Source organism: Arvicanthis niloticus, chromosome 11 (genome assembly GCF_011762505.2).
Source record: "Arvicanthis niloticus isolate mArvNil1 chromosome 11, mArvNil1.pat.X, whole genome shotgun sequence".
Classification (NCBI taxonomy): Eukaryota; Metazoa; Chordata; class Mammalia; order Rodentia; family Muridae; genus Arvicanthis; species Arvicanthis niloticus.
Window position 1 is genome coordinate 70013406 of NC_047668.1, and position 23587 is coordinate 70036992.

At 47.8% G+C, this 23587-nt stretch overlaps 2 protein-coding genes across 3 annotated transcripts in view; one reads left to right on the forward strand and one right to left on the reverse strand.

Moving 5' to 3' along the window:
* Window positions 1-45: 45 nt before the first annotated feature.
* Window positions 46-17788, forward strand: Abcg8 (ATP binding cassette subfamily G member 8). The gene is made up of 13 exons (XM_034514408.2): window positions 46-247; window positions 3850-3951; window positions 5549-5705; window positions 8808-9046; window positions 9436-9568; window positions 9657-9926; window positions 11934-12096; window positions 12191-12277; window positions 13442-13641; window positions 14197-14273; window positions 14786-15053; window positions 15900-16027; window positions 16115-17788. Exons 1-13 carry the CDS (start codon window positions 188-190, stop codon window positions 16250-16252), a joined length of 2022 nt encoding a protein of 673 aa, XP_034370299.1. The 5' UTR covers window positions 46-187; the 3' UTR covers window positions 16253-17788.
* A 4922-nt stretch (window positions 17789-22710) lies between these two features.
* Lrpprc (leucine rich pentatricopeptide repeat containing) overlaps window positions 22711-23587 on the reverse strand; it is an 84946-nt gene continuing 84069 nt past the window's right edge. For both annotated transcript variants that reach the window (XM_076942394.1, XM_034514165.2), the window contains exons 38-39: window positions 23322-23464; window positions 22711-22911 (exon numbers count right to left, since the gene is read on the reverse strand). In XM_076942394.1, coding sequence (XP_076798509.1) covers window positions 22855-22911; window positions 23322-23464 — 200 coding nt within the window. In that variant the 3' untranslated portion in view covers window positions 22711-22854. The remainder of the gene's footprint in view (window positions 22912-23321; window positions 23465-23587) is intronic.

Consider the following 23587-nt stretch of genomic DNA (forward strand, 5'->3'; position numbering starts at 1 on the left):
CCTTATCTCGACAATAGGCAGAACACACACCGTGTGTTTATAGGAGGGCTTGCCAGAGAGGAATGCTGGGAGAGAGGCTGGCACAGAGGAGGGCTCAAGTGTCCCAGCTCTAAGGAGCAAAGACACAGAGAGCCCAGCCACAGAGAAGGCCTCAGGAGCCACACAAAGGGCACAAACACCACAGGTCATGGCTGAGACCAACGAGGAGGCCCAGCTGTGGAGCGGGACGGTGCTTCAGGATGCTTCCGTGAGTAAGCTTAACCACCTAGTCCCGGGGTGGAGCAGGGTGAAACTGACCTTTCTTTCTTACCACAGGATTGGTCCTAATTCACCACCTGGACTTCAGGCAGAATGGGAATGGGGCAGCAGGGCCCTATCTCCTCAGTTTTGGCAGGCTGAGGGGACAGGTTCAGCAGCCAGGAGGCCTCTGAGGTCACTTCCCACCCGGCAACATGCTCCTGTGAATGACTGGAATCGATGTTTTCCAAATGACATTCCATCACAGAGCATTGGCCCATGTGACCGTGACCGTCAGACCAAGAACCACAGTGGTAGTCAAGAGACAGCGGTGAGGTGACAACTGATCGCTTGTTTGGGAGCGACAGAATTATATGCTTGCGCCGGGCGGTGGTGGCGCACGCCTTTAATCCCAGCACTTGGGAGGCAGAGGCAGGCGGATTTCTGAGTTCGAGGCCAGCCTGGTCTACTGAGTGAGTTCCAGGTCAGAGAAACCCTGTCTCGAAAAACCAAAAAGAAAAAACCAAAAAAAAAAAAAAAAAAAAAAAAAAAAAGAATTGTATGCTTGCAATCTTATGATCTGGGAGAGAGATGGAGTGAACGTAGAGCAGCCGGGTGGCCAGGAAGTAGAGCTCCTAGACTTCCTTCCTCATCTAACCAGAGAAATGTTTGCTTGATAAATGGCCTTTGACTGGTGTTATAGGCAGGCTTTGGTGCAGAAGAGCACTATTAGAAGACTGAGCAGAGAACTCCATCCCAGCTTCTATACCCCACTCACTTTTCTGGAAAGAAAGACCAGAACAGAACGGCTACATCCAACAGGGAAGCCATAGTCCCCTATTCTAGGCGAGACAGGGTTGCCTGGGATTGACCAATCCTACTACCACAGCAGCAGCCAACTCTGCTGTCAGAATTCCCCACGAGGCAGACATCTGTGGGGAAATAACGCCTACTGCGTCTGTCCCTTGGAACTCTGATGCTCACTTCCTGAATAGAATATAAAATCAGTGGTAGCTTTGGGGCACGGGTAGGATCTTTTTCCCTTCAGATAATCACCACAACTAAAGAGGCACTGAGCTGTCAGAATTCTATATTCAAAAGTGTGCCTAGGTCCTGCCATGTACAAGTTCCTCCTGGGAGGTCCCACTGTTGTGCATTCCCTGTGATAGCCCACAACTGACAACTGTGGTTCTTGGGGAAAACAACCAATGATACTGACATGCCCTGTGCCTTCATACTTAAAAGCTGTCAGTCAAGCTAAAAACTGTCCAGTGGTTTCCAACCTCTCATCTCTGTGTGCAAATTAAGAAAACTGAGTGTTTCTTGAGGAGCTGGCTTCCAGCCTTTCATCCCCTTCTCTGCCCACTCAGCATCTCACTCTACAAAGAACTCAGATGGTGACCACACATTCTTTCTACTCACATTCTAGTTAGGCCTTCTCCAGAGACTGGCACCGCCCATACTCAGGAAGATGGCCTAGGAGGAGGGAGGAGATCAGGGATATCTACACAGGGAATTCTGGCATTGAATACCAGAGCGGCAGGGCCCATGGTCCACAGCCTCCTCACACCATGGACAGGAACAGAGATAGGAAAGCCTGGGCCCTTAGCAGAGGCAGGTGAGATCATGTCTGCAGGGGTCAACAGAGGGCCAGGCATGTGCCTTGGGCGGGAGACTTACCATTTTTGTCCCGGTCAGCCACCGTTTTCTGTACGTTTTTCCCATTTTGTGCCCTCTGGATTCTCCCAGGGTGTCTGTGCTTCTGACTCAGGAATGTAACCAGAAGTTAATACAAGGAGATGTTACACTGTAGCCCAGCAGGAGCCATGCTGGTTACCTACAAATAAACCCGCTTTCACTTTTTTAGGGTGTCACCTGTCACAAATTCAAATGATGTTCTGACAGTCATGCTGATTAAAGTGTCAGCCGAATAGATATTTAAGGATTTGAAAAATAGAGAGGATTTGTCAAAACCTCAGGAAGAGTCTAACAAATCCTTCCTGGATGCCAAGGAAAATATTTTAAAATGGAACAGAAGTCATCCACCAGCCAGCCAGGATTTTTTTCTTTCCTTTCTTTTTTTTTTTCTTTTCTTTTCTTTTTCCTTTCAGAAGCTGTCTATGAGGTGCCTGGAAACCCATGATGGGCGGAGTCAGTGGGTATGGATGAGTCAGAGTGGCTGAGCTGGGCACTTAAACCCCCAGGGCTTCACACCTCTCTAGTCACAATAGCAGTAACCTGAGAGCTCCTCCCTCAGGGGCCCCTCCACCCCTGAAGCCAACGGAAACTTTGTATCAGTACAAGAGTCTAGGAACAAATTCCCATCTCTCCTAAAGTTAGCAAGTAACTAAGATCTCTCCTAAAGATAAAAGATTTGAAAACAAGAAACTCCAGGGACCCTGGATGTGATGTTAAGGTTCTGTCAGTACTGTGATTGGCCTAGCATATTCGATGCAATGGATTTGATTCCCCAACACACACACACACACACACACACACACACACACACACACACACCATATCTCCAATATACTACTTCAGAGAGATGAATTATATTACAGGGGAGGGGATGGTGGACAGTCATATTCTGATATCCTGGGCATCAAAATGAGATAGGAGACATAAAGTCTAGTGTTCTGAAGCACAGTGGGGTGAGCATAGTTTATACCAATGCTTTTTTTTTTTTTTTTAAATAAAGATCAGAGAATGGGGCTGGAGAGATGCTCAAACATTAAGAGCACCTGAAAATACCTGGGCCCCATTCTCATCACACACAGATGGCTCACAACCACCCACAACTCTAGGTCCAGAGGACCCAGTGACCTCTTTTGACCTCTGAGGGTACCAGGTATGTGTCTGGTGCACATACATGCATGCAGGCAAACAGTCATACACACAAAATAAAATGTTTACTTTTAAAACAAAAGACCAGAAAAGAAGAATGTGATGGTTTCCAACACAAAGAAATGAGAAACAGGGAAGGTGCTTGCTGCATTTGGCCTTCATACGTGACTACATGTATCAAATGGTCACACTGGAAACACAAATATACCACCACCTGAACAATAACGACAGCATTATAGTCATTTGGGGATGATGGTAGTGACGATAGCAATGATGATGGTGACAGCAAGGCTTCCTCTGAAATTTCCCCGAAGGATTTTCAAGGGCTTTGAGGCACAAAATTTCTTATCAACATACGATAAAACTTCCCTGGCGGAAATATCTTCACAGATACCCAGAGCCAACTTGCTGTTGTCTGTCTCTTTCTCATGCTGTATCTATTTGACATTAGGTAATGTCCTGCCAGATTCAGAAAGCGAAAGTCAAGGGCTTCCTGGCTCCCGGCTTAGATCTCCCCACTGGAATCTGGAGGGTCATCCATCTTAAGCCACTTAGATCCAGGCGCCAGCCTGAGGCTGTGGGTCTCTGAGGCTGGAGCTGTCCTGGAGAAGCCCAGGCCACCCCCATCAATGGTCATGTTTTTCTCAGAGCCGTGCTGTACACTTGCTGACAGTGTGGGATCTTGACCACAATGCCAACAGCTACCCATGCCTGTCTGGCACTCTCCTGTCTGCTTCTACGCCCCTCATCTGTCATGTCTCCCTGCAGGGCCTACAGGACAGCTTGTTCTCCTCTGAAAGTGACAACAGCCTGTACTTCACCTACAGTGGCCAGTCCAACACTCTGGAGGTCAGAGATCTCACCTACCAGGTAGGGCCACATGCCTGGGTTCAGGGGAGAAGAGTGAGGAATGTTCAGGGGAAGGAAGGGTGAGCCCACCCTGCAGGTTCTCTAACTCCAAGGACGAAGTTCAGTCTATCCTAGGTGCAGGCCTCACCTGCAGCTAGAGGTTTGGAAAAGGGTAGAACCCTTTGTGAGGATGATGTTAATGTTCACTGTGAAGGCCTGGGGGAATGTCTCTGGAACTCATAACTTAGAATTTTAAATATCTATCTATCTATCTATCTATCTATCTATCTATCTATCTATCAATCATTCATACATACATTCATACACACATATCTTTATGTTTGTAACATTATGTGTTTACCATATACATAAAATATGTGTATATACAAACATATGATATAGATATATAAACATATTATGTATCTATATTCGATGACAGATATCAAAGGGGCCAGGGAGATGGTCCACTCAGTGAAGTGCCTGAACTCAGATTTTCAGAACCCACAGAAGGCAGTCTGGTCTGGGTGGCACATGTCCGTGGTCCTACAGTCAGGAGGGTCCTTACATATCATTCAGCTGGCTGAATCTGTGAGTTCTGGGTTCAGCAAGACACCAGGTCTCAAAAGTAAAGTAGAAAACAATTGAGTTTAAAGACAATGCCATTTCCCCCAGGCTCCACGCACACGAGTGCATGTACATATCTGTAGAAAACACATACAGCAAAACACAGTATTTGTGGAGACACTCTTTGTCTGGCTTCCCTTGAAGTCAACATCTTGCCAACTACATAGTAATTATCAAAACTAGAAAATTAACAGCATGCTCTTAAGTAAATGACAGTTTATTGAGATTTCATCCACGTAGATCTATCATCATCTATTTATCTACTTATCATATACCTATCATCTATCTATCTATCTAACATCTATCCATCCATGTATCAATCATCTATCTAACATCCATCCATCCATCTATCTATCTATCTATCTATCTATCTATCTATCTATCTATCTGTCTGTCTATCTATCTATCCAAGTACCTACCTCTGGTCTATTTTTATAAAATATGTTGTGATATTGCTGATAAAACAACCAGAATGTAAAGGCAACCATGGAGGGTCTCCGGAATACCTTTGTCAGATTTCAATGATTCCCGATCCCCCACCTCCCCAGGGGTAGACCACATGCTGCCCAAGTGGCATGGTGAGCTTCAGAGTCTCAAGCTAGTCCTCTTGTGCTCGTGAGTCTAAAGAAAGGAATGATCCACGAAGTAACCTCTCTCTGCCCTGCCGTGTACTGTAAACTGTATGGGCTTGGTAAATTCTTTCATTGCTTTGAACTGGTCAGTAAAACAGACAACAGTACCCACACCATATGTTTGCGGTGAACAGTAGATGGGACAATGATATAAAGTGATTACTGTGACTTGCAGCTGGCAAACACTTGCTGTTTTTCTGATATTTCGCATGCTTTCTGGTCACCCACCCCCACAGCTCTAGACTTGAACAGGACGGTGGGAATCTCACTGCCATGTGAGGAGTTACACAAAACACAGCAGAAGCTGCTGAAGCCCTCTGAGTGGTTTGGCTTTCCAAGGACTCACTAACCTCTCCCTACAGGTGGACCTTACCTCTCAGGTGCCCTGGTTTGAGCAACTGGCTCAGTTCAAGATACCTTGGAGGTCTCACAACAACCAAGACTCCTGTGATCTGGGCATCCGAAATCTGAACTTCAAAGTGAGGAGTGGACAGATGCTGGCCGTCATAGGAAGCTCAGGTACCAACAGAGGATGTTGGGGGACAATGTTTTTTTTCTCTGCATGATTCAAAAGACCCTTCAGTCATGGACACTGTGTGCAGAACTCTGGACTAACAAAGTAACATGGCAAAGTGGCTGAGAACACAGGTTCTGAGTCAGACAGACCTGGGTTCAAATGTCTTCTCCCACACTCCCCCAACTCCCGGATGCTGCTGGTGGTGTGCCCCTGAGTGAGATGCTAGTCCATCTGCAGCTTCGGCCATAGTGTTTGCCTGCAGTCCACACTGGACTAAGACAATACACAAGCAGCTTTAGAACATGGTGTTCTTTTCAGAGACCTCCCCAACCACAGGTGCCTGCTCAGGTTGTTCCTGCACAGCCAGAGTCTGGTCATGGTCAGACCATGACTCGGCAGCTCTGAGCTACCACTGCCCCCTCCAGAGTCAGCATAACTTTCAACCGCCTACAAAGAGGGAGGATCCTTGAAGTGCCTCTCTCAGGCAGTCACTTTCACGGTCAACTCTGAAATCACAGAATCTCGCAGATAGATGAGAGGGCCTGGGGCACCGTTTGTGTCTCATATTGAATTCTGCCTCATACGCTTCCTGTCCGGAAGTGCTTTAGGAAAAAGATTTTAAAACCATCTAGTCCTCCATATTTCTAGAGTGTTCTTTGTAAGAACATGTGCGTGCGCTCACACACACACACACACACACACACACACACACATTTAACAGGTGAGAACACTAACTCCAAAAAAGTTAAGTGAGTCTCCCAAAGACAGGAGTTTGTCCAGCACCAGATCTTACACTTGCATTTGATTTTTCCTGGGATTCCTCTACACGGGATTAGAGAGCGTACTTTATCCCTTTTAATTAATCATTTCCAGAAGGAAAAATTGCTCAACACTTTGAACATCTGTTCCAAACTTTTACACTCTTCTGATAGAGTTGTTTGCTGTCTAACCAAAGATCAAATGCGCTACAATATGTAAATGCACTTTGTAACTGAAACAACATGCATACTCATTCAGCCCCTGACCCTGACCCTGACCCTGACCCTGATGCTGATGCTGATCTAAACAAGCAAAGGGTATTTGGACTTATAGTGTCTGATAGCTTTTCTTGTTGGATCTGTCTTTTGGGGCATCTGGGAGACATAGGAGCCATTACTCAGTCTTGATGTTGAATGCATATTCATACGGCCCCCTCGCCAGCAGCAGCCCCGAGTTTTAATTAGGAGAGTGAAGTTCCAAGAGGCTGAGCAGGATTTACACTGAATAACGTTCAGGTTCAGGTTCAGCTTTGCTTGGCTTCAAGATTACTTGACTGAAATTGTTGAAGCTTTCTTAGAAAGATATAGTCATTAGACACGATGTTAATTACTTTAAATACTATCACACAGGGAGAATATGAATATGCATGCTAGCCATTATAATAATTTTAAAAATTATTCTAAAATATTAGCTCCAAGCATTTAGCTTGTTCTGTAGAATCAGCCATACAAAAGGATTTCGTTCGCAGTTAATAAAGTTCCTGTTGAGGAGACGGCAAATTACAAGGCTCTTGAGTGCCATGGCTCTGCAAAGAGCATTTGCCCAAATGCACCAGGCACTCTTTGCTAGAAAGTCTGCCTCCGTTCTTTTGCCACAGTTTTGCTTAGGGAATGTGATCTTCCTGCCCTCTGACAGGATCCCTGGTACCTGTGAATGCTGGCAGTCTTTTGTGCTCACAGAGTCTGAGGCTGAACAGGGAGCAGGGCTGAGGTCTCTCTCTCTCTCTCTCTCTCTCTCTCTCTCTCTCTCTCTCTCTCTCTCTCTCTCCTGAATGGGGCATGCTCAGCAGGCAGCCAACAAGCTGCCTGCTCTTCACAGCTCTGGATACTAAGCAAGGGGATTATATATGAAGGTCCTTGGGTTTGTGGATACTGCAGGCAGCATGTGACATATGGAAAGGAGGAATTGTCACATACTGTCTACAGGCATTTGCCTACAAAGCTACTAATCCCACAAACCCTACACAGTGGGGAACCAAAACCTTGCCCTGGAGACCCAAACAGACTTTGTCTCCAGCTTAGAGGGTGTTCTCCAAGCTTGAGGCCGGTTCACACCCACAGTTAAAATAGTTATAGGAGAGCCAGGTATGGTGGTGCACTTAATCCCAGCACTTGGGAGGCAGAGGCAGGAGACACAGCAATCTCAGTTGTATTTGAGCCAACCCGGGTCTATATAGTGAGTTTCAGGACAGCCGGGGCTACATAGTAAGACCATTTCACAAAATAATAACAAAATTATATACAGGGTAAAAGCCCCATCGAATGCTTTTGGAACCTAGATCCAATGCTCACTTCTCCGAATTAATAGGCATTAACCCATCATAATGTTTCTTTGTAAGGCAGAGGAAAACAACACTGCTTTTAAAAATGAGAGAAGGGTACAGATACGGGCCCCTATGCATTGCTTGCTGATTATCTTTCTCAAACTAGGTTGTAGTAGTTTGTTTTTGTTTTTGCTTTTTGTTTTTTAGGGGGGTTGTTTGTTTGTTTTTGAGACAGAGTTTCTCTGTGTAGTCCTGGCCATCCTGGAACTCACTCTGTAGTTCCCCTCTTGAACTCAAAGGTTCCCCTCTTGGGATTAAAGGCTAGCACCACCAGAATGGGTAGGTTGTAGTTTTGAATTCTTCAAAGACAGTCTATGAATGCTCCAAATTAGTCATTCCCACAAAGCCATTTCGGAGCCAAACCATGATGAGATGCTGCCAAGGTTTTTTTCAACCAACAAATAGCTATACTTTGTAGTGAAATTCGCCCCAACTTGGGAGAAAGCCATTGGTTAGTACCAGGTACAGCAGCAGGCTTGTAGCAGTCGGACTCCAGCCTATCTGAAACCTCTTTGTCAGCCTGCCCCCACCCACTCAAGTTGGATGTGGGGAAAAAAAAAGCCTGAACGTGCACCTGCTGGGCTGTCCCACCCAAACCTAAGAACAGTGTTGGCTTCCCTTGAGCTTGGTTGCTTCTGAAGCGCAGCTCTGATGCTTCAAGAGTGAGCCGGGGAGGGGGGGAAGCAGTTGGTGGGCAAGCCCTGCAGAAACTCTGCCCTCAGGAATATCTTTGGATTTGCAGGCTGCGGGAGAGCCTCGCTGCTCGACGTGATCACAGGCAGAGACCATGGTGGCAAGATGAAATCAGGACAAATCTGGATAAACGGGCAACTCAGCACGCCTCAGCTGATAAGGAAGTGTGTGGCACATGTGCGTCAGCAGGACCAACTGCTCCCCAACCTGACCGTCAGAGAGACTCTGACTTTCATTGCCCAGATGCGCCTGCCCAGGACCTTCTCTCAGGCCCAGCGAGACAAAAGGGTAACCAGTTGGCTGGTTGATATCCCTGGTGTCTGAGACTTCCCTGATTTGCCAGAAGACCCAGTCCAGTTGGATAGTTTAACCAACCCAGCTGAGGTGCCAATGTACTTAGCCTCAGGGGTTCCCTCTCCCCGCCCCCATCTTGTCAAGTGGGTGTTAAGTGTGTGTTTATTTGTGTAAGATTTTTCTGGTGCTTCATGTGAGTGGGGAGCCAAGTATCTGGTCTGATTCCCAGTCCACAGTGTGTGCTCTGCAGGGCGAATCTGCTCAGAATCTGGGGACGTGGGGGCGGGGCCGGGGGCTCCAAACAAAGCTGCAGGAAAATAAAGTGCCTTCCTTTGCATTAAGTGAAGGAGTTTGGACGCTCATAACGCCCAGCCTGTCCTCAGGTGGAAGACGTGATTGCGGAGCTGCGGCTGCGGCAGTGTGCCAACACCCGCGTGGGCAACACATACGTACGTGGGGTGTCCGGGGGTGAACGCCGACGAGTGAGCATTGGGGTGCAGCTCCTGTGGAACCCAGGTGAGGCCTGGGAACCTGAGGGGCAAGGACTTGAGCCCACAACCTGCCCCGTGGAGTTGTCATCGGGTTCCCTGTGCGATATCCCCAGGAATCCTGATCCTGGATGAACCCACCTCCGGCCTCGACAGCTTCACAGCACACAATCTGGTGAGAACCTTGTCCCGCCTGGCCAAAGGCAACCGGCTAGTGCTCATCTCCCTCCACCAGCCTCGATCTGACATCTTCAGGCTCTTTGACCTGGTCCTTCTGATGACATCTGGCACCCCTATCTACCTGGGGGCGGCGCAGCACATGGTGCAGTACTTCACATCAATTGGCCACCCTTGTCCTCGCTATAGCAACCCTGCCGATTTCTACGGTGAGTGAGGAAGGGCAGAAGGGCAGTGGCCTAGAACCTGGCGTGCAGTCATTTGCTGACACCCCCTCCAAGCAAAAGAAAGCAAAACAAGCACACAATATTCACTGGAAAGATCTAGGGAAGACACTGTTATGCATGCCCCCAGACGAGGAGGAGCCAGGACGGAGTGGTAGTGTGCAACATGGGAAACCGGTCAGTTTGCCAGGGTCAAATGCAAGGCATGAGTGCTGCAGTCTTCTGACAAATTGCCCCTTTGTCCAGAACAGGACAGGAAGGGGTAGAAGTTTGCAGATGGGTGGGACGGGGACATAATCCAAGAAGGCTTGGATCCATCTGGACACTTGTGGTCTTTATGCAGACTTTGGGAAATTTTATATATGTGTATGTACACACACACACACACACACACACACACACACACACACACACACACCTTTGTGCTCCAAAGAGCACAGGTAGAGGGGCCCAGGACAGGGCCAATGAGTCTGCTCCATAGGTCACTGACTTAGCTTTCTTTGGGGTCCCAGGTACTCAATCTTTCATAAAGAACACCATGAACCACTTCATTCATGGGGGACAGTGGCCTTTTCAGGACACCTGCCTATAAAACACCCATCAAGAGAAGAGTGCTGAGGAAAAGCCCAGGTGTTTTCTAGGATGACAAAGTGCTAACCCTCATGGTGTCTCCTGTCACGCCAAGGTCAGCTCCATCTTTGCAGATGAGCTGAGGAACCTCAGCCCTGCCTTACTGTGCTCTAACACAACTGTGGGAGCAGATCCAGCGTTCCCAATGCTGTGCCTGGCCCTCAGCCTTGACTCTGGTCATTCACCCACACTGTCACCCCAGCATCCTTGGCTCTCCCAAGAGGAAAGGCTCCTGGCTCGTTTCCCAGCCCTGTGAACTCATGCCCTCAATGCACTCTCATACAAGTCATCTTTCATGCCCAGGTTGCCATCCCGACTTCCATGTGTCACGCTCTGGCCAGTGTTCTCAGATAAGGGAGCAGAGGACAGTTGCCAACCTGGCTCCCAGGGGAAGTTTGAATGAGCCTTGGAGGGCTGGCCAAAACTAAGTGACCATGCCAGACACACAGGTTTTGTTTTTTTTTTTTTTTTTTCTGTTTTCTTTTGGAGGAGGTAGGGATAGGGTCCTTGTCTACTAGTCCCAAGGCAGGTGGCTGTCACTAATATGGGGTGCAGGAACTGCTCATGTGGGGCACGGGGTGCCCACCAAATGTAACATTTGAGCTCTAGCCTGCACAGAGGGAGCCTATGTGGTTTATAGGCCCCTCCCTCCCTCCAAACATCTTCTCTTGTGAAATGCATACAGATGAGGGAAAGTGACGGAGAGGACAGTCCAGCCATGCATGGTCCTGGAGTCTTCAGGGGATAGCACTGCTCTGGTTGTGGCTGGCCCTGGCGCTTTCTGTCATTGTGGGGGCATTGGAGGGAGGACAGAGCCTATTCTCAGCTATAGGATGGGACTGCCACATGCAGGGGGGAGTCTTCTCAGATTCCCTCAGTAACCTGGTTCCCCAGCTGGGTGGGGTTCCCTAGCCTCCCTGGGGCACAGCTTAGCACAGGCAGAGGACAGTTGCCAACCTGGCTCCCAGGGGAAGCCACTGTTCATGGCTGGTCCCCAGCACGCTGGCCACTTGGGAGGCCAAATTATTAATTCACAATAACAGACATATATAGATATATTTCTGAAATTAGAGTCAGCGTCTACCTGTAATGACATATCTGGCCCTGAAGGCATCTGCCCACTTTAGGAATGTCTCTGTAATGATAGAGGTGGGGTGGGGTGGGGTAGGACTGGGGCCTCTGCTATTGGCCACTTCCTGATCTAGGCCCTCCCAAAGCATCTGCATATGTGGTCAGATCAGGCAGGGCCAGGGACCAGGTCTCCGCCTTTCTGCTCTGACCATTGCGTCACAGTCCCTTCCCAGAGGGTGGAGAGAACTCCAGGGACCAGGTTGCCTATGTCCCTGCATCTTCTGCTTACAGTGGACTTGACTAGCATCGACAGGCGCAGCAAAGAACAAGAGGTGGCCACCATGGAGAAGGCTCGGTCACTTGCAGCTTTGTTCCTAGAAAAAGTGCAAGGTTTTGATGACTTTCTGTGGAAAGCTGAGGCAAAGGCGTGCAGCACAGGCACCTATACAGTCAGGTACAGAGGGAAGCCGGAGCATCGAGCATCGCTCAGATGGGAAGCTCCAGTGGTGCCCCCCACCCCCACCCTGACCACATGCTGTTCCCAACAGCCAGACCCAGACCCTCACACAGGACACCGATTGTGGAACTGCAGCTGAGCTGCCCGGAATGATGCAGCAGTTTTCCACCCTGATCCGGTAAATCCTCCCCCCCCCCAACCCCACCCCTGTCCCCGCCTCCTATGCCTCTGAGTATCAGAGAAAAGAATTCCCATCAGAGGGGAATCTAAGTGAAGGAGCAAGTGGTGAAGCTGTTTGAAAGCCAGCATCCTAGGACCAGCATCCTAGAACCAGCATCCTAGGACCAGCATCCTAGGACCAGCATCCTAGGACCAGCATCCTAGGACCAGCATCCTAGGACCAACATCCTAGGACCAGTCTAGTCCTCCTGCATCCCCCCGATGCTCTTATTTTCTAAACAAGAATAAAATTGCATTAGTGTCAATGATTATGGAAACAGTCATGTAAGACACTCAGACCTGGGAAGGGCAGATGCTCAGTGAAAGCCACATGCTGCACTCGGGCTTTCTGGGGGTCTACACACACCGAGACCTGGTACCAGGTCTACAGTTTAGTAATCAGCTATTTACCCTAAGTGCCATACTTTGCCTCCTCTCTGATCAGAGCACTCTGGCTTGGTTACACTTCATTTAGTTCAGTCTATCCGGATGGCCACCTTATTACCTTATCCGGATGGAGGCTTTTACCAATAGGGGACATACCATGGTCAACATCTTTATGACATACTTGGCTTTTCTCTGTAAGTAAAACCATCACTGGTGATAAAAGTCATTTGCTGTGTGTGCCAGTCAGAAATGCCAGTACTGGGGAGGAGATGAGACAAGAGGATCTCAAGTTCAGTGCCACCCTGGGCTACAGAGCTACAAACCCAACTCAAAACCAGAGCAAAAAAGACAGCCCCAAACAATGGTCATACAGTCAGTCAGCACCCACTGAGCTGTCATAGACGCTCCGTGGGAATTGCATTGTACGAGAGACAAGATACGGCTTCAGGTAATAAGGTCATAGAGTTTTATATGTTGTTTCTTTTTAACATTTCTTTCGCCCAGAGGTGGTGGCACACGCCTTTAATCCCAGCACTTGGGAGGCAGAGGCAGGTGGATTTCTGAGTTCGAGGCCAGCCTGGTCTACAGAGTGAGTTCCAGGACAGCCAGGGCTACACAAAGAAACCCAGTCTCGAAAAAAAACAAAACAATAATAATAAAATTTAAAAATAACCTTTCTTTCTTTCTTTCTTTCTTTCTTTCTTTCTTTCTTTCTTTCCTTCCTTCCTTCTTTCAGTCGTCAGATTTCCAATGATTTCCGGGACCTGCCCACCCTTCTCATCCATGGGGCAGAAGCTTGCCTGATGTCCCTCATCATTGGGTTTCTTTACTACGGACATGATGCCAAGCAGCTCTCCTTCATGGACATGTCAGCCCTCCTGTTCATGATAGGAGCGCTCATTCCTTTCAATGTCATTCTGGATGTCGTCTCTAAATGTGAGTGTCACCTGCCCTCCTCACCAGACTGCGGGGCAGTGGGACGGCCTTCCCGTGCGCTGCTCTGAGGCCAACCTCCATACTGCCTCCCCCCCCCTCCACCCGCACCTTGGGACAATGGCTTTATGGGACCATTTCATCATGATAGTGTAATGAGTGCAGCGATTGTTTTAAAAGTTTGCACACTAATATTAGTGCGCGGCATTGATATTATTACCATGCCTATCATGGTGTCTTAGCACTCTCCATCCACGCAGAGTTTGTGTTTGTCAGTGACTTATTGCAGTGCTGGGGAGCTCTCCAAATACCTGGGGTACAACGGTGTCCCTGTGCCTGTGATTTACACAGCATATAAACAAATTCAGAAAGTATAACCACTTTCTCTGGCGGTGCCTGGGTTTGAACCCATAGCTTTGTAAAGGCTGGGCAAGTGTTCTGCCACTGAGTAAGACTCCCAGCTTCATGTCCCTGCTTTCAATGACATTACAAGAGATGCAACATGAGTAACACTGTAGATGACCTTCACCCACTCACTTCCTTCTCCCCCATCTCTAGGTCACTCGGAGAGATCGATGCTGTACTATGAACTGGAAGACGGGTTGTACACTGCTGGTCCATATTTCTTTGCCAAGGTCAGGGCTGGGAGCAAGCACTGCAGGGCACTGCACACTTTGCAGCAAAGAAAGAGTTTTACAGAAACAGTCAGCCATGCAGTCTCTAGAAGAGTTTCAGAGACTTACTAGTCATTAAACTATCCACAGAAAGGCCAGGGCTGTGCAGCAGAAATGGTACTTTTAGAAGCGGGCAACACCAAGCAGTACGAGCTTCCCTGAGCAGGCCAGGCAAGTGTTTCCGGGAGGAGACTCAGGAGATGGTATGAGTCACAAATCCACACAGCTACGAGGTCTGGGCAGGAAGGGTGGGGCATCAGGCTGGGCATTAGCAGAGCGTATACCAGCCGTCTCCAGGGAGCACAGCTTGGAATGTGCCTGCAGTGGCAGCTTGCTGAGAGGTCAGGGACAGAGGTCTTCCCTGCCACCCCCTCACTGAGGGCATCCTAGGCCTTGCTACTCTTTAAAACAACTTCAGATAATAGTAAACAATGGTGCTGGCTCCACATCCCAGTGAAGGCTGTGCTTTGCAGGTCCTGGGAGAACTGCCGGAACACTGCGCCTACGTCATCATCTATGCAATGCCCATCTACTGGCTGACCAACCTGCGGCCAGTGCCTGAGCTCTTCCTTCTGCACTTCATGCTTGTGTGGTTGGTGGTCTTCTGCTGCAGGACCATGGCCCTGGCTGCCTCCGCCATGCTGCCCACTTTCCACATGACCTCCTTCTTCTGCAACGCCCTCTACAACTCTTACTACCTCACCGCTGGCTTCATGATAAACTTGGACAACCTGTGGATAGGTGAGGCCTGCCCCCTCTTTGCTCAGCCCCCTCTTTGCGCAGGCCTCTGTGACTGCTTAAGTGAGCACTATGGGACAGATAACACGTCCTCGCAGCTATCACGCACACCCAGAGGTCACCTGACTCCCTCACCACATTCACCAGTGAGCCAGGCCTGAATACTCCCTCGGTGTCACCCAAACCTGCCCTCATCATTGAACCCAGAGTCACCATAATCGTCTGGCCATAATTGGTGGCTTTTGCAGTGTTCACCTATGCAGAGCTAGCTTTCTGAGGGACAGGTTCCTGTCCCCTCTTGTTCAAAGCCTATCAGAGCTGCTAGTTCCGGATGCCCCCGACTTCCCAGCTCTTGTGAAGCCTCCAGTACCTCTGTCTTCTCACTGTGGAGCCCATGGGGCTGTTTTTCTATATACACCACTTTCCAGCTTTGACACCCTCTCCTCAGCCAGCCTCTGTTGACATCTGAGTGGGACTTGCCGCTTCCTCCTCTTCCATCAGAGTGCTCCCCATGTCAGGGTCCTCCTCTCCCAGCAGAGTGCTCCCCAGGGTCAGGGTCTCTAGTGTGATGCTGTCTGAGTACCCTGTGAAGCTGAGCACATGAAGCATATAATGAAATGACTGTCCAGAATAAGTAGCAACCCAACATGTAAGTCACCCATCCTTGGTCCTCCCAGCATAGTGTCCCCAGACACAGCTGCTACTTCTCATCTCTTTTGCTCCTTGGTCCAAAAGTCTTCTGGCTACAGCCAGCATGACTCCTCTCTCCAGGCACAGCCCAAGGCTTGCCCTGAGGCTTGCTCAGGGCAGCAGAGACCATGTGAATAACATAGCTCTTGCTGTCTTCAGTGCCTGCATGGATCTCCAAGCTCTCGTTCCTCCGGTGGTGCTTCTCAGGGTTGATGCAGATTCAATTTAATGGATACCTTTACACCACACAGATCGGCAACTTCACCTTCTCCATCCTCGGAGACACGGTACGTAGCGAAGGCTGGGAGTTCTAAATTCAAGTGCTACTGAGGGGACAGCATCCTTGGGCACTCACCAAATGTCTGTGTCTGCAGATGGTCAGTGCCATGGACCTGAACTCACATCCACTGTATGCGATCTACCTCATCGTCATCGGCATCAGCTACGGCTTCCTGTTCCTGTACTACCTGTCCTTGAAGTTCATCAAACAGAAGTCAATTCAAGACTGGTGATGCTCAGCCTTGGTCCCACTGGTGGGACCCTTCTCCTTGGGCTGGCTGCCCCCTGAGGAGCCCGACTGGGGACAAGGATCACAGATTTCAAGCAGCAGCCAAGTCTTGGTGCTGTAGTAACACAGGTCAGCCACAGGATGGCAGTAGAATAAAGACAGTTGAGAGGTGTTTCTGCTCAGGTCTGGGCTTGTGATGGGAGAAACAGGTACTTGGTGGACCTGCGATGTGGCTCATTCATTTTATATCTTTATATAAACAACCCAGTATGGAATGGGAACCAATTGTATATGAATTGAGTAGCTAGGCTATGCAGAAAATTTTGGAATCCTGAGAGAATAGTGGTTTATAGCAAAACATGGAGCTTTCTCTTCTACCATTCTCACACTGTTAAGCCACTCCCAATACAGAGGGCCACTCTTATCTCTGTGTGGATCCATGGACTGCAACCCCCAAAGTTGGACAGCTGAGAGTTAATTGAGCATCCACTCAGTGGGTATGGTATAAAGCGTGGTGTGTGGCTACTGTCATTTATTCTCAGAACAACCCACCGATGTGAGCAGCACCCTGTTACAGTGGTGAGGACACCGTGGCAAGGACAAACCCAGTTGTCTCAGCTCACAGGCTGTTTTGTGATGAAATCAAAAAGACCTCGAGACCTTTGGGAGTTACAGAGCAAAGGGGCAGGCCTGAGATGCCGCTGAAACAGTTTGTAGAGTTTGTGTGAGCTCAGTCAGGCCTCAGAGTTGCATCCCCCTCGCTGGGGCTCAGGATCAACTTTGAACCTTTCACGGTGGCCAGAGGATGGGCTGCTACACGTCCAGGTTGTGTGCTTCATGCCTGTGTTGAGAACCATCCAACCCCCAGTCCAAAGCATAGAGCTGGGGAGGGCTTGCTCCCAGAGGAAAACAAGTCTGGAACTCAAAGAAACAGGGTGTTTGAGGCTGGGAGAGACGCTAGCCATTGGTTCCCCAGATCCCGACTGTATCTGGTGTGGCTCCTGGCCGGCTTTATAACATCACTGGATGCTGATGAGGTAGGCAGAATTCCAGGCCTGCCCAGACCCGTGGACTCAGCATCGCGTGTTCAGATTACACCACTGACCCCAGTGTGAGCAGTGGCTGTACACTGTCCTTCCCCAGCACCCACTGGCTTCAGGGAATCCACACATGCCTGTTGCCACCATCCATTGCATAGATGTCACTCAAGAGCCACAGAGTCCTTATCCAGAGCACAAACACCCTCCGATTGTTTCTTTCAGTTTGGAATAGCTAGCTCCTCAGTGCCCCCTGGCTTTCTAGGGTAGTTTTCAATTTGGATTTATCTGGTGCATTTCTCAATTAAATCCAGGCTGGGCCCCTTTGGTCAGAATATCCAGAAATGGAATTGGTTTTTCCCTTGCGTGTCCCACCAGGCAGCTCATGGTTTCCACTTGCTGCATGCTGCTGACTTTGATTGCCTGACAGAAGGCACATCTGCTGGACTCCTCCACGCTCCTCTGTTCCCTCTTTTCATAATTAAAAAAGCTTTTGGATGCCATGCCTGAAGACCATGACTTGTTCATTCTTCATCCAGTCTTCCATACTTCCTGACTTAGTGCTAATATATATATATATATATATATATATATATATATATATATATATATATATATATATAGTATACATACACACTTGAGGAATCCCATTTTAATTTAGCAGGTTGTAATTGGTTGCCATCTTTCATTTGGGTGCTCGGATTGTCCCTGATTTAGCCAGTGAAATACTCAAGCTGGCTTCTATATCTTCTTAATCATGTTCCTGTCATTCACAGGGAACTCGGACAAAACAAAGTATTTGGGAATTGTCTCCAATTTTCCCAGCTCTGCCCTGGGATTGGATGCTTCTCTGTAGAAGCTGGACTATTTAGTGGGAAAAGGTGGTTAGAAGCCAAGATGTGAATAACGAGTCTGTTCTGCTGCCATGCATCGCTGCTTCAGGACTCTCAGTGGGCAGTGAGTGAACACATGTGCATGTGTGCATGTGTGTCCTCAGTCCTAACTGCATATATGTTCATGTACATACTCTGTAGTTCATCCAACACTCACTCTATCAGCTCTGTCTTCCCCAGCGTCTGCGTGGGAGACACCTGGCCTCTGTGTGCACTCCTCCTGTGACGAGTCTGCTTGTACTGTCTTTGGCTCATTCCTCACGTATGACTGTCCCTGTGTCTGCAGAGCCTCCAGCCCATTCTGCAGCCCCTCCCAGATCCCAGCTCTGTTTTGGTAAGCCACTGTCTTTAGGCCTGGATAAAGAAGTGCAGAAGAGGAGGGTTGGCAGCCATCTGACTTTGTGAGTTTGTCACTCAGTGTGTTGTGGTACTTAGAACTCAGGGCACCAAAGATGCTGAAACTCAAGCAGTTGCTGGTTCTTCAGAGCTTGTTCCCAGAGCGGGAGTCCTCCATCCTGTCTGGGCGCATCATAGTTGGTGTTGATACACCCTAGACTATGCCTCCATGGGGTTGTTTGATTGAAAAGTGTTCTCCAGAGCACACAGGCCTGGGAAGAGAGTGGTCTGGGCACTAGGAACACCCAATACTATCCGATGTCCCTTATCCTTCATTGCAAAGGGGCAGAATTTTCTTGTGAGCTGTAAATTTTTGCTGTTAAGGATAAATATCTCAGGCTTATATTTGATAGCCACATAGCCTAACGGTATGCTGTGCTGGTGTGAAAACTGCCCCAACCACCGTAGACTGTGGAGTATGAAGGTGTGTTCCAATAAAACAGCTTACAGAAGCACACAGCTCCTGGACTTGGCCTGAAGCTGCAGCTCAGACTATTTATTGATCCAAAGATGGAGGTTTTAAAATGTACATTGTAAACTCTCCAAATTCAAGTTACACTATTAATGGGAGACTAACAACTAAATGGAAAATAATCACCTATGTTGACTCCAATATTTCTTATAATTTTTTAAAACTGCTCTTGCTCTTATAAAAATTACTTCCCTGGGCTGAGACTACAGGGGTACATATCCTGCTTGCTTTTTTTTTTTTTAAAAAAACTTCTTAAAAATCTTCTCTTGATCTAAGATTAAACTACTCACACACAGAGAACATACTGAAAATTATATCAAATCCAAGTGGCAGCAGACCTGTGTGCCCAAGGGTCCTTCCAACACTCAAATTAGTTACTGAGCAGAGAAGCTTGGCCTGGCACAGGGGACCAACTTCTTTAGGGCACACCTGCCGTGAGGCACAGGGCGGGAGCCAGCTGCAAAGGAAGCAAGCCCTTGGATATTTTGCTGCTGACATAGGTGTAGTTGAACAACAGTCAGTGTGTGTGCCTGAAAATGTCCTTATTTGCAACTAGTTGGCGCCAATCTCACCTCCGATGTCACTTGTATTTGATAAAGTGGTCCTTCATTGAGTATGGTCCAGGTGAACAGCTGGGGTGAAGAGCTTGGTGGCAGAGAAGGTAACTAAGTCAGAAGCCTGAGGCTCAAGCCCCAACACCCAAACCTAAAACAAAACTTCCCAGCCATGGTCCAGAGTGACATTCTGTGTCCATGTTAGGGAGGGCAGGCTGGCACAAAGTGCAGCAGCCTGTGGGGCTTCTAGCTTGGAATTAAACAGAAGCATCTGGGGAGTGGGTTGGGCTTTCTCAGCACACGCCAACTGCCCAGGTGACCTGTTTATTGTATATGACAGTCTTGTCTGTTTGTAGAGTTTAAAGTGTTCTTTCTCCAAACTGAAAAACAGCTCTGCTGCTCCTTGCTAAACAAACAAACAAACAAACAAACAAAAGCACCTTTTTTCCCCCCATTAACTTCATTTCTGCAGCACTGAATCTCTCTTCTAGGTCTGACTTCAGAATACAGATGAAAGGTTGCCTCCTCTTCTGACAGTAACAAGTACCTGAGGTCACCAACTTACAGATTTCAAATCATGATCAGTTGGCCTCACTGACAGAGCTTTTGGTTTCGGCGGACTCCTTGGGCCTCAGATCCACTCTCCCATCTGAGCCACATTGGGGATCAAATAGTACATGGAATGGAATGGTCCAGTGTGTACAAACCAGGAATTTTGTAAACAGAGCCTCAAATCCATGGGACGCATTCCATGAGACCTACTGTGGACCCACCAGTAGGTCTGCAGAGCATTAGGACTGGGGGCCTTGGAAAGAATAAGCAGGTGAAGAATGGTTCCCAGTGGCTGCTCAAGGTTAGTGAAGACGTTACTGACGGATGCCAGCTCCAGCTACTGTCCACAGCAGCTTGCAAGAGCAGGAAGTCTGGAGTCTAGTCTGTCTTACCTGGTGCTGATGTTTCTATTCTTTATGCAAAAAAGAAGTGCCTGCTTTGAATTTGCTAATGCAGCCATTTTCTTTATTTGTACGAAGGCTGCATAATGTGGGCTTTGTAAAGTTGGCTGGCCTGAAAGCAGGATACATTTCTAATGGAAACACTCCCACGCATGATTGTACACCAGCAAAGCGATAAATTACCGTGATTTCGGACCTCCTGCGGTTATCAGTCCCCCCACACTTGAGCAAATGTTGCTTTTGCTTAGAAATTCTACAAATATTTTTTTCAGAAAGGCAAATATTAAATGAAAATTGTGCTGAGAGCCATGAGGGAAAGTGTACAGAATGTATACACTGTAGACTGGAGGCTTGAATTATACCACCGTGATTTGCAACATAAAGCTTGTTTATAATTTGCTGAGACTCCTAACCCTGACTACACCGAGCACCAGCTATTGGATTAAATGGAAGAAAATGGTTTTCAGTGTAAGATGTCCAGAAACTGGGAACACTATTAGTGTGAAGGGTGTTTTGTTGTCTGAAGTCCATTCTGACTTTTAGCTGGACTGCCTTATTTTTGTATTCTCATGGCTACCTTTTTTTTTTTTTTTTTTTTTTTGAGACAGGGTCTGTATAGCCTTGGTTGGCCTTAAATTCAATACCTAGCTGCCTGTTTTTCAAATGCTGGGATTAAAGGCATCCACAACTATGTCCCATGGGAAAGACTTTGAAAAATACATTTTTATTTTACATTTGTTTTGCCTGCATTTAACTGTACCATGTCATATGGTGTCCAAGGAGACCAGAAGGGGGCACTGGACACTCTGGAAATAGTTGTAACACACAGGTGGTTGTGAGCAATCATATAGGAGCTGGGTGGGAACTAAACCCAGGTCCTTTGCAAGAGCCACCTCTCCAGCCTAAGGAAAACACTTTAGAAAGCCTAGCCATCTGACTTACTGCTGTGAACCTATGCAAACCGACTTAGGTTTTCCTATCCTGATAATCCGGCAAGAGGGGTGCCTGGTATGGCAGTGCTTAGGAGCCATGGAACTCAATACAGACGACCGAACTTAATGTGATCCTGCCGGTCTGACGGACCCAGAAGGTAATGAGAGAGGCATGCAGCCACGGGAGCCTTCAACAGGTCACACTGATGGCAGAGAGAGCTCCTCTGCAGAGAGCAGAGGCAATGAAGAGCCTGTGGGAAGCAGAGTCTAAGACCATCTCTGCAGTGCTTAGAAAATGCTCCTCCCACTGGAGTGTCAACACATATCCAAACTCAATTCTTTTTGCCTGAGACAGCTTATCTACATAACCTTGGCTGTCCAAGAACTAAACAGGTAAATCAGGTTGCCTCTGCCTCCTGTGAAGGGATTGAATGTGTGCCCGGACACCTGGCTCTATTTCTCAATTCTTGGCAACTTTGCTCCTCAGAAACATAGCTTAGCACAGGAAACAGCTAAGCAACCCACTGGCTCTCCACAGTAAGCCAGACATCTGATGAGGAACTTCTTCCTAGGACGGAGCTCACCACACTTCTACTACAAATTCAAGACTGCTGTCCTCTGAGATGGCTTTGAGCCATCACATACATATTTAATAGGATTTTAAAAGACGGCAGTTCACAAGTACTAAGGTCTACTTCACTCAGGGAAATTCTCATTTAAATTCCTTTGGCTTTGGTAATGAACACACATTTACATACACACAGGTTAGAATGATGGACTCTGCTTGCTTACTCCGAGGGTAATTCCCAAAGCCATTCCTCACGTTTTGCTGGTAACGTCATCATTTTTAATCTGCTTCAAAGTCTCACACGCAGACTCTAACAAGCATTAGGGTCACGTGGGACTACTGGCCATTTTCAAATCTGACTACAAACCAGTATTTTGTCTATTCCCTTATGAATCACAGTAGCTTGTACAAACAACATCCTGAAACCAAAAGAAAGTCATGAGCAAGATTGCATGGAGAAGGGGATGCTCTAGCAGCTGCATTCCATCAAGTAAGGAAGGACTTGGATCTCAGAGACCTTAGAGAAAAAGTCATCAGTTGACGTTTTAGAAAAAAGGAAATAAACAAAAAACCCACAAGGCCTAGTGACTAAGTACATATTCTTACTGGCAATATGGTGGTGACCAGCGCATTTCACACATAAAAATACATAAACACTTAAATTTTTATTTGTTTATTTTTCCTCTCAAGTACATCTTAGAAATAACATTTAGACACAGGTGCATGCACGCAGACATACTTGTGCAGACAGAGAGACAGACATATACACAGACACACACACACAGAGCTGCTCTGTTTCCTTCATGAAGGGTTTTCTCTTGCTTCCTTTAGTTGCTTTACGTAAAATCCAAAGCTTTCCTGTTAAAGAGAAAAAAGAGAGAAATGACAGTTACAAGCAAGTGGAACAGACTTTAAAGCCCACAGTCCGAGAGCACGGGGCCACAGCCCCTTGGCCACAGTTGAGTACTTTACTGGACAGTCCTCTGTGTTTTGCAAACTGTCAAGTTCTGAGTTAAGCTGAGCACCAGGGCTAAGTCAGACCGCATGTAGAAACTGCCTAAGTTAGATAGAGCCACAGCTGGGTGTCCCCACCCAGCACAAGGCACTGCTTAGGCCCTTAGCTCCCATGGATCCTCAGAGACCTAATTCTTGGTAGTTAAGTATTCAAGCTGTTTCCTCTTCACACTCTTGGTCATATTTAGAGTATATTTAGGCATACATAAATCCATGGAGGTATTTTCTCTCTCTCTCTTACTAAGAATACTCACAGGGGGCTCGGTGAAGGGGACTGGCTCGCCCACATCCTTGAGCAGAGATGCATAGCGCTTCAGAAACAGGTCATCCAGCTTTAAGTTCTTTGCTGTCAAATGCTCATACAATGCTTTAGCAGACGCCACATCTTTGTCTAAGACTGAAGGAGTCAGAGGAGAGCGATGACTCGCAGGTGAAGAGACCCTCTTTTCCCTCCCACCCTTTGCTACCCAGGCACTCCAGGGTCCATGACAAGGGACTGAAAGCTCCCATAGGAGGCCAC

Bases quoted from the DNA above. Each gene is read 5' to 3' on its own strand.
- Abcg8 (XM_034514408.2), top strand. From the start codon at position 188: ATGGCTGAGACCAACGAGGAGGCCCAGCTGTGGAGCGGGACGGTGCTT. The intron at 12,097-12,190 runs GTACAGAGGGAA...TGTTCCCAACAG, and splicing joins ACAGGCACCTATACAGTCAG to CCAGACCCAGACCCTCACAC. The intron at 13,642-14,196 runs GTGAGTGTCACC...CCCCATCTCTAG, and splicing joins TCTGGATGTCGTCTCTAAAT to GTCACTCGGAGAGATCGATG.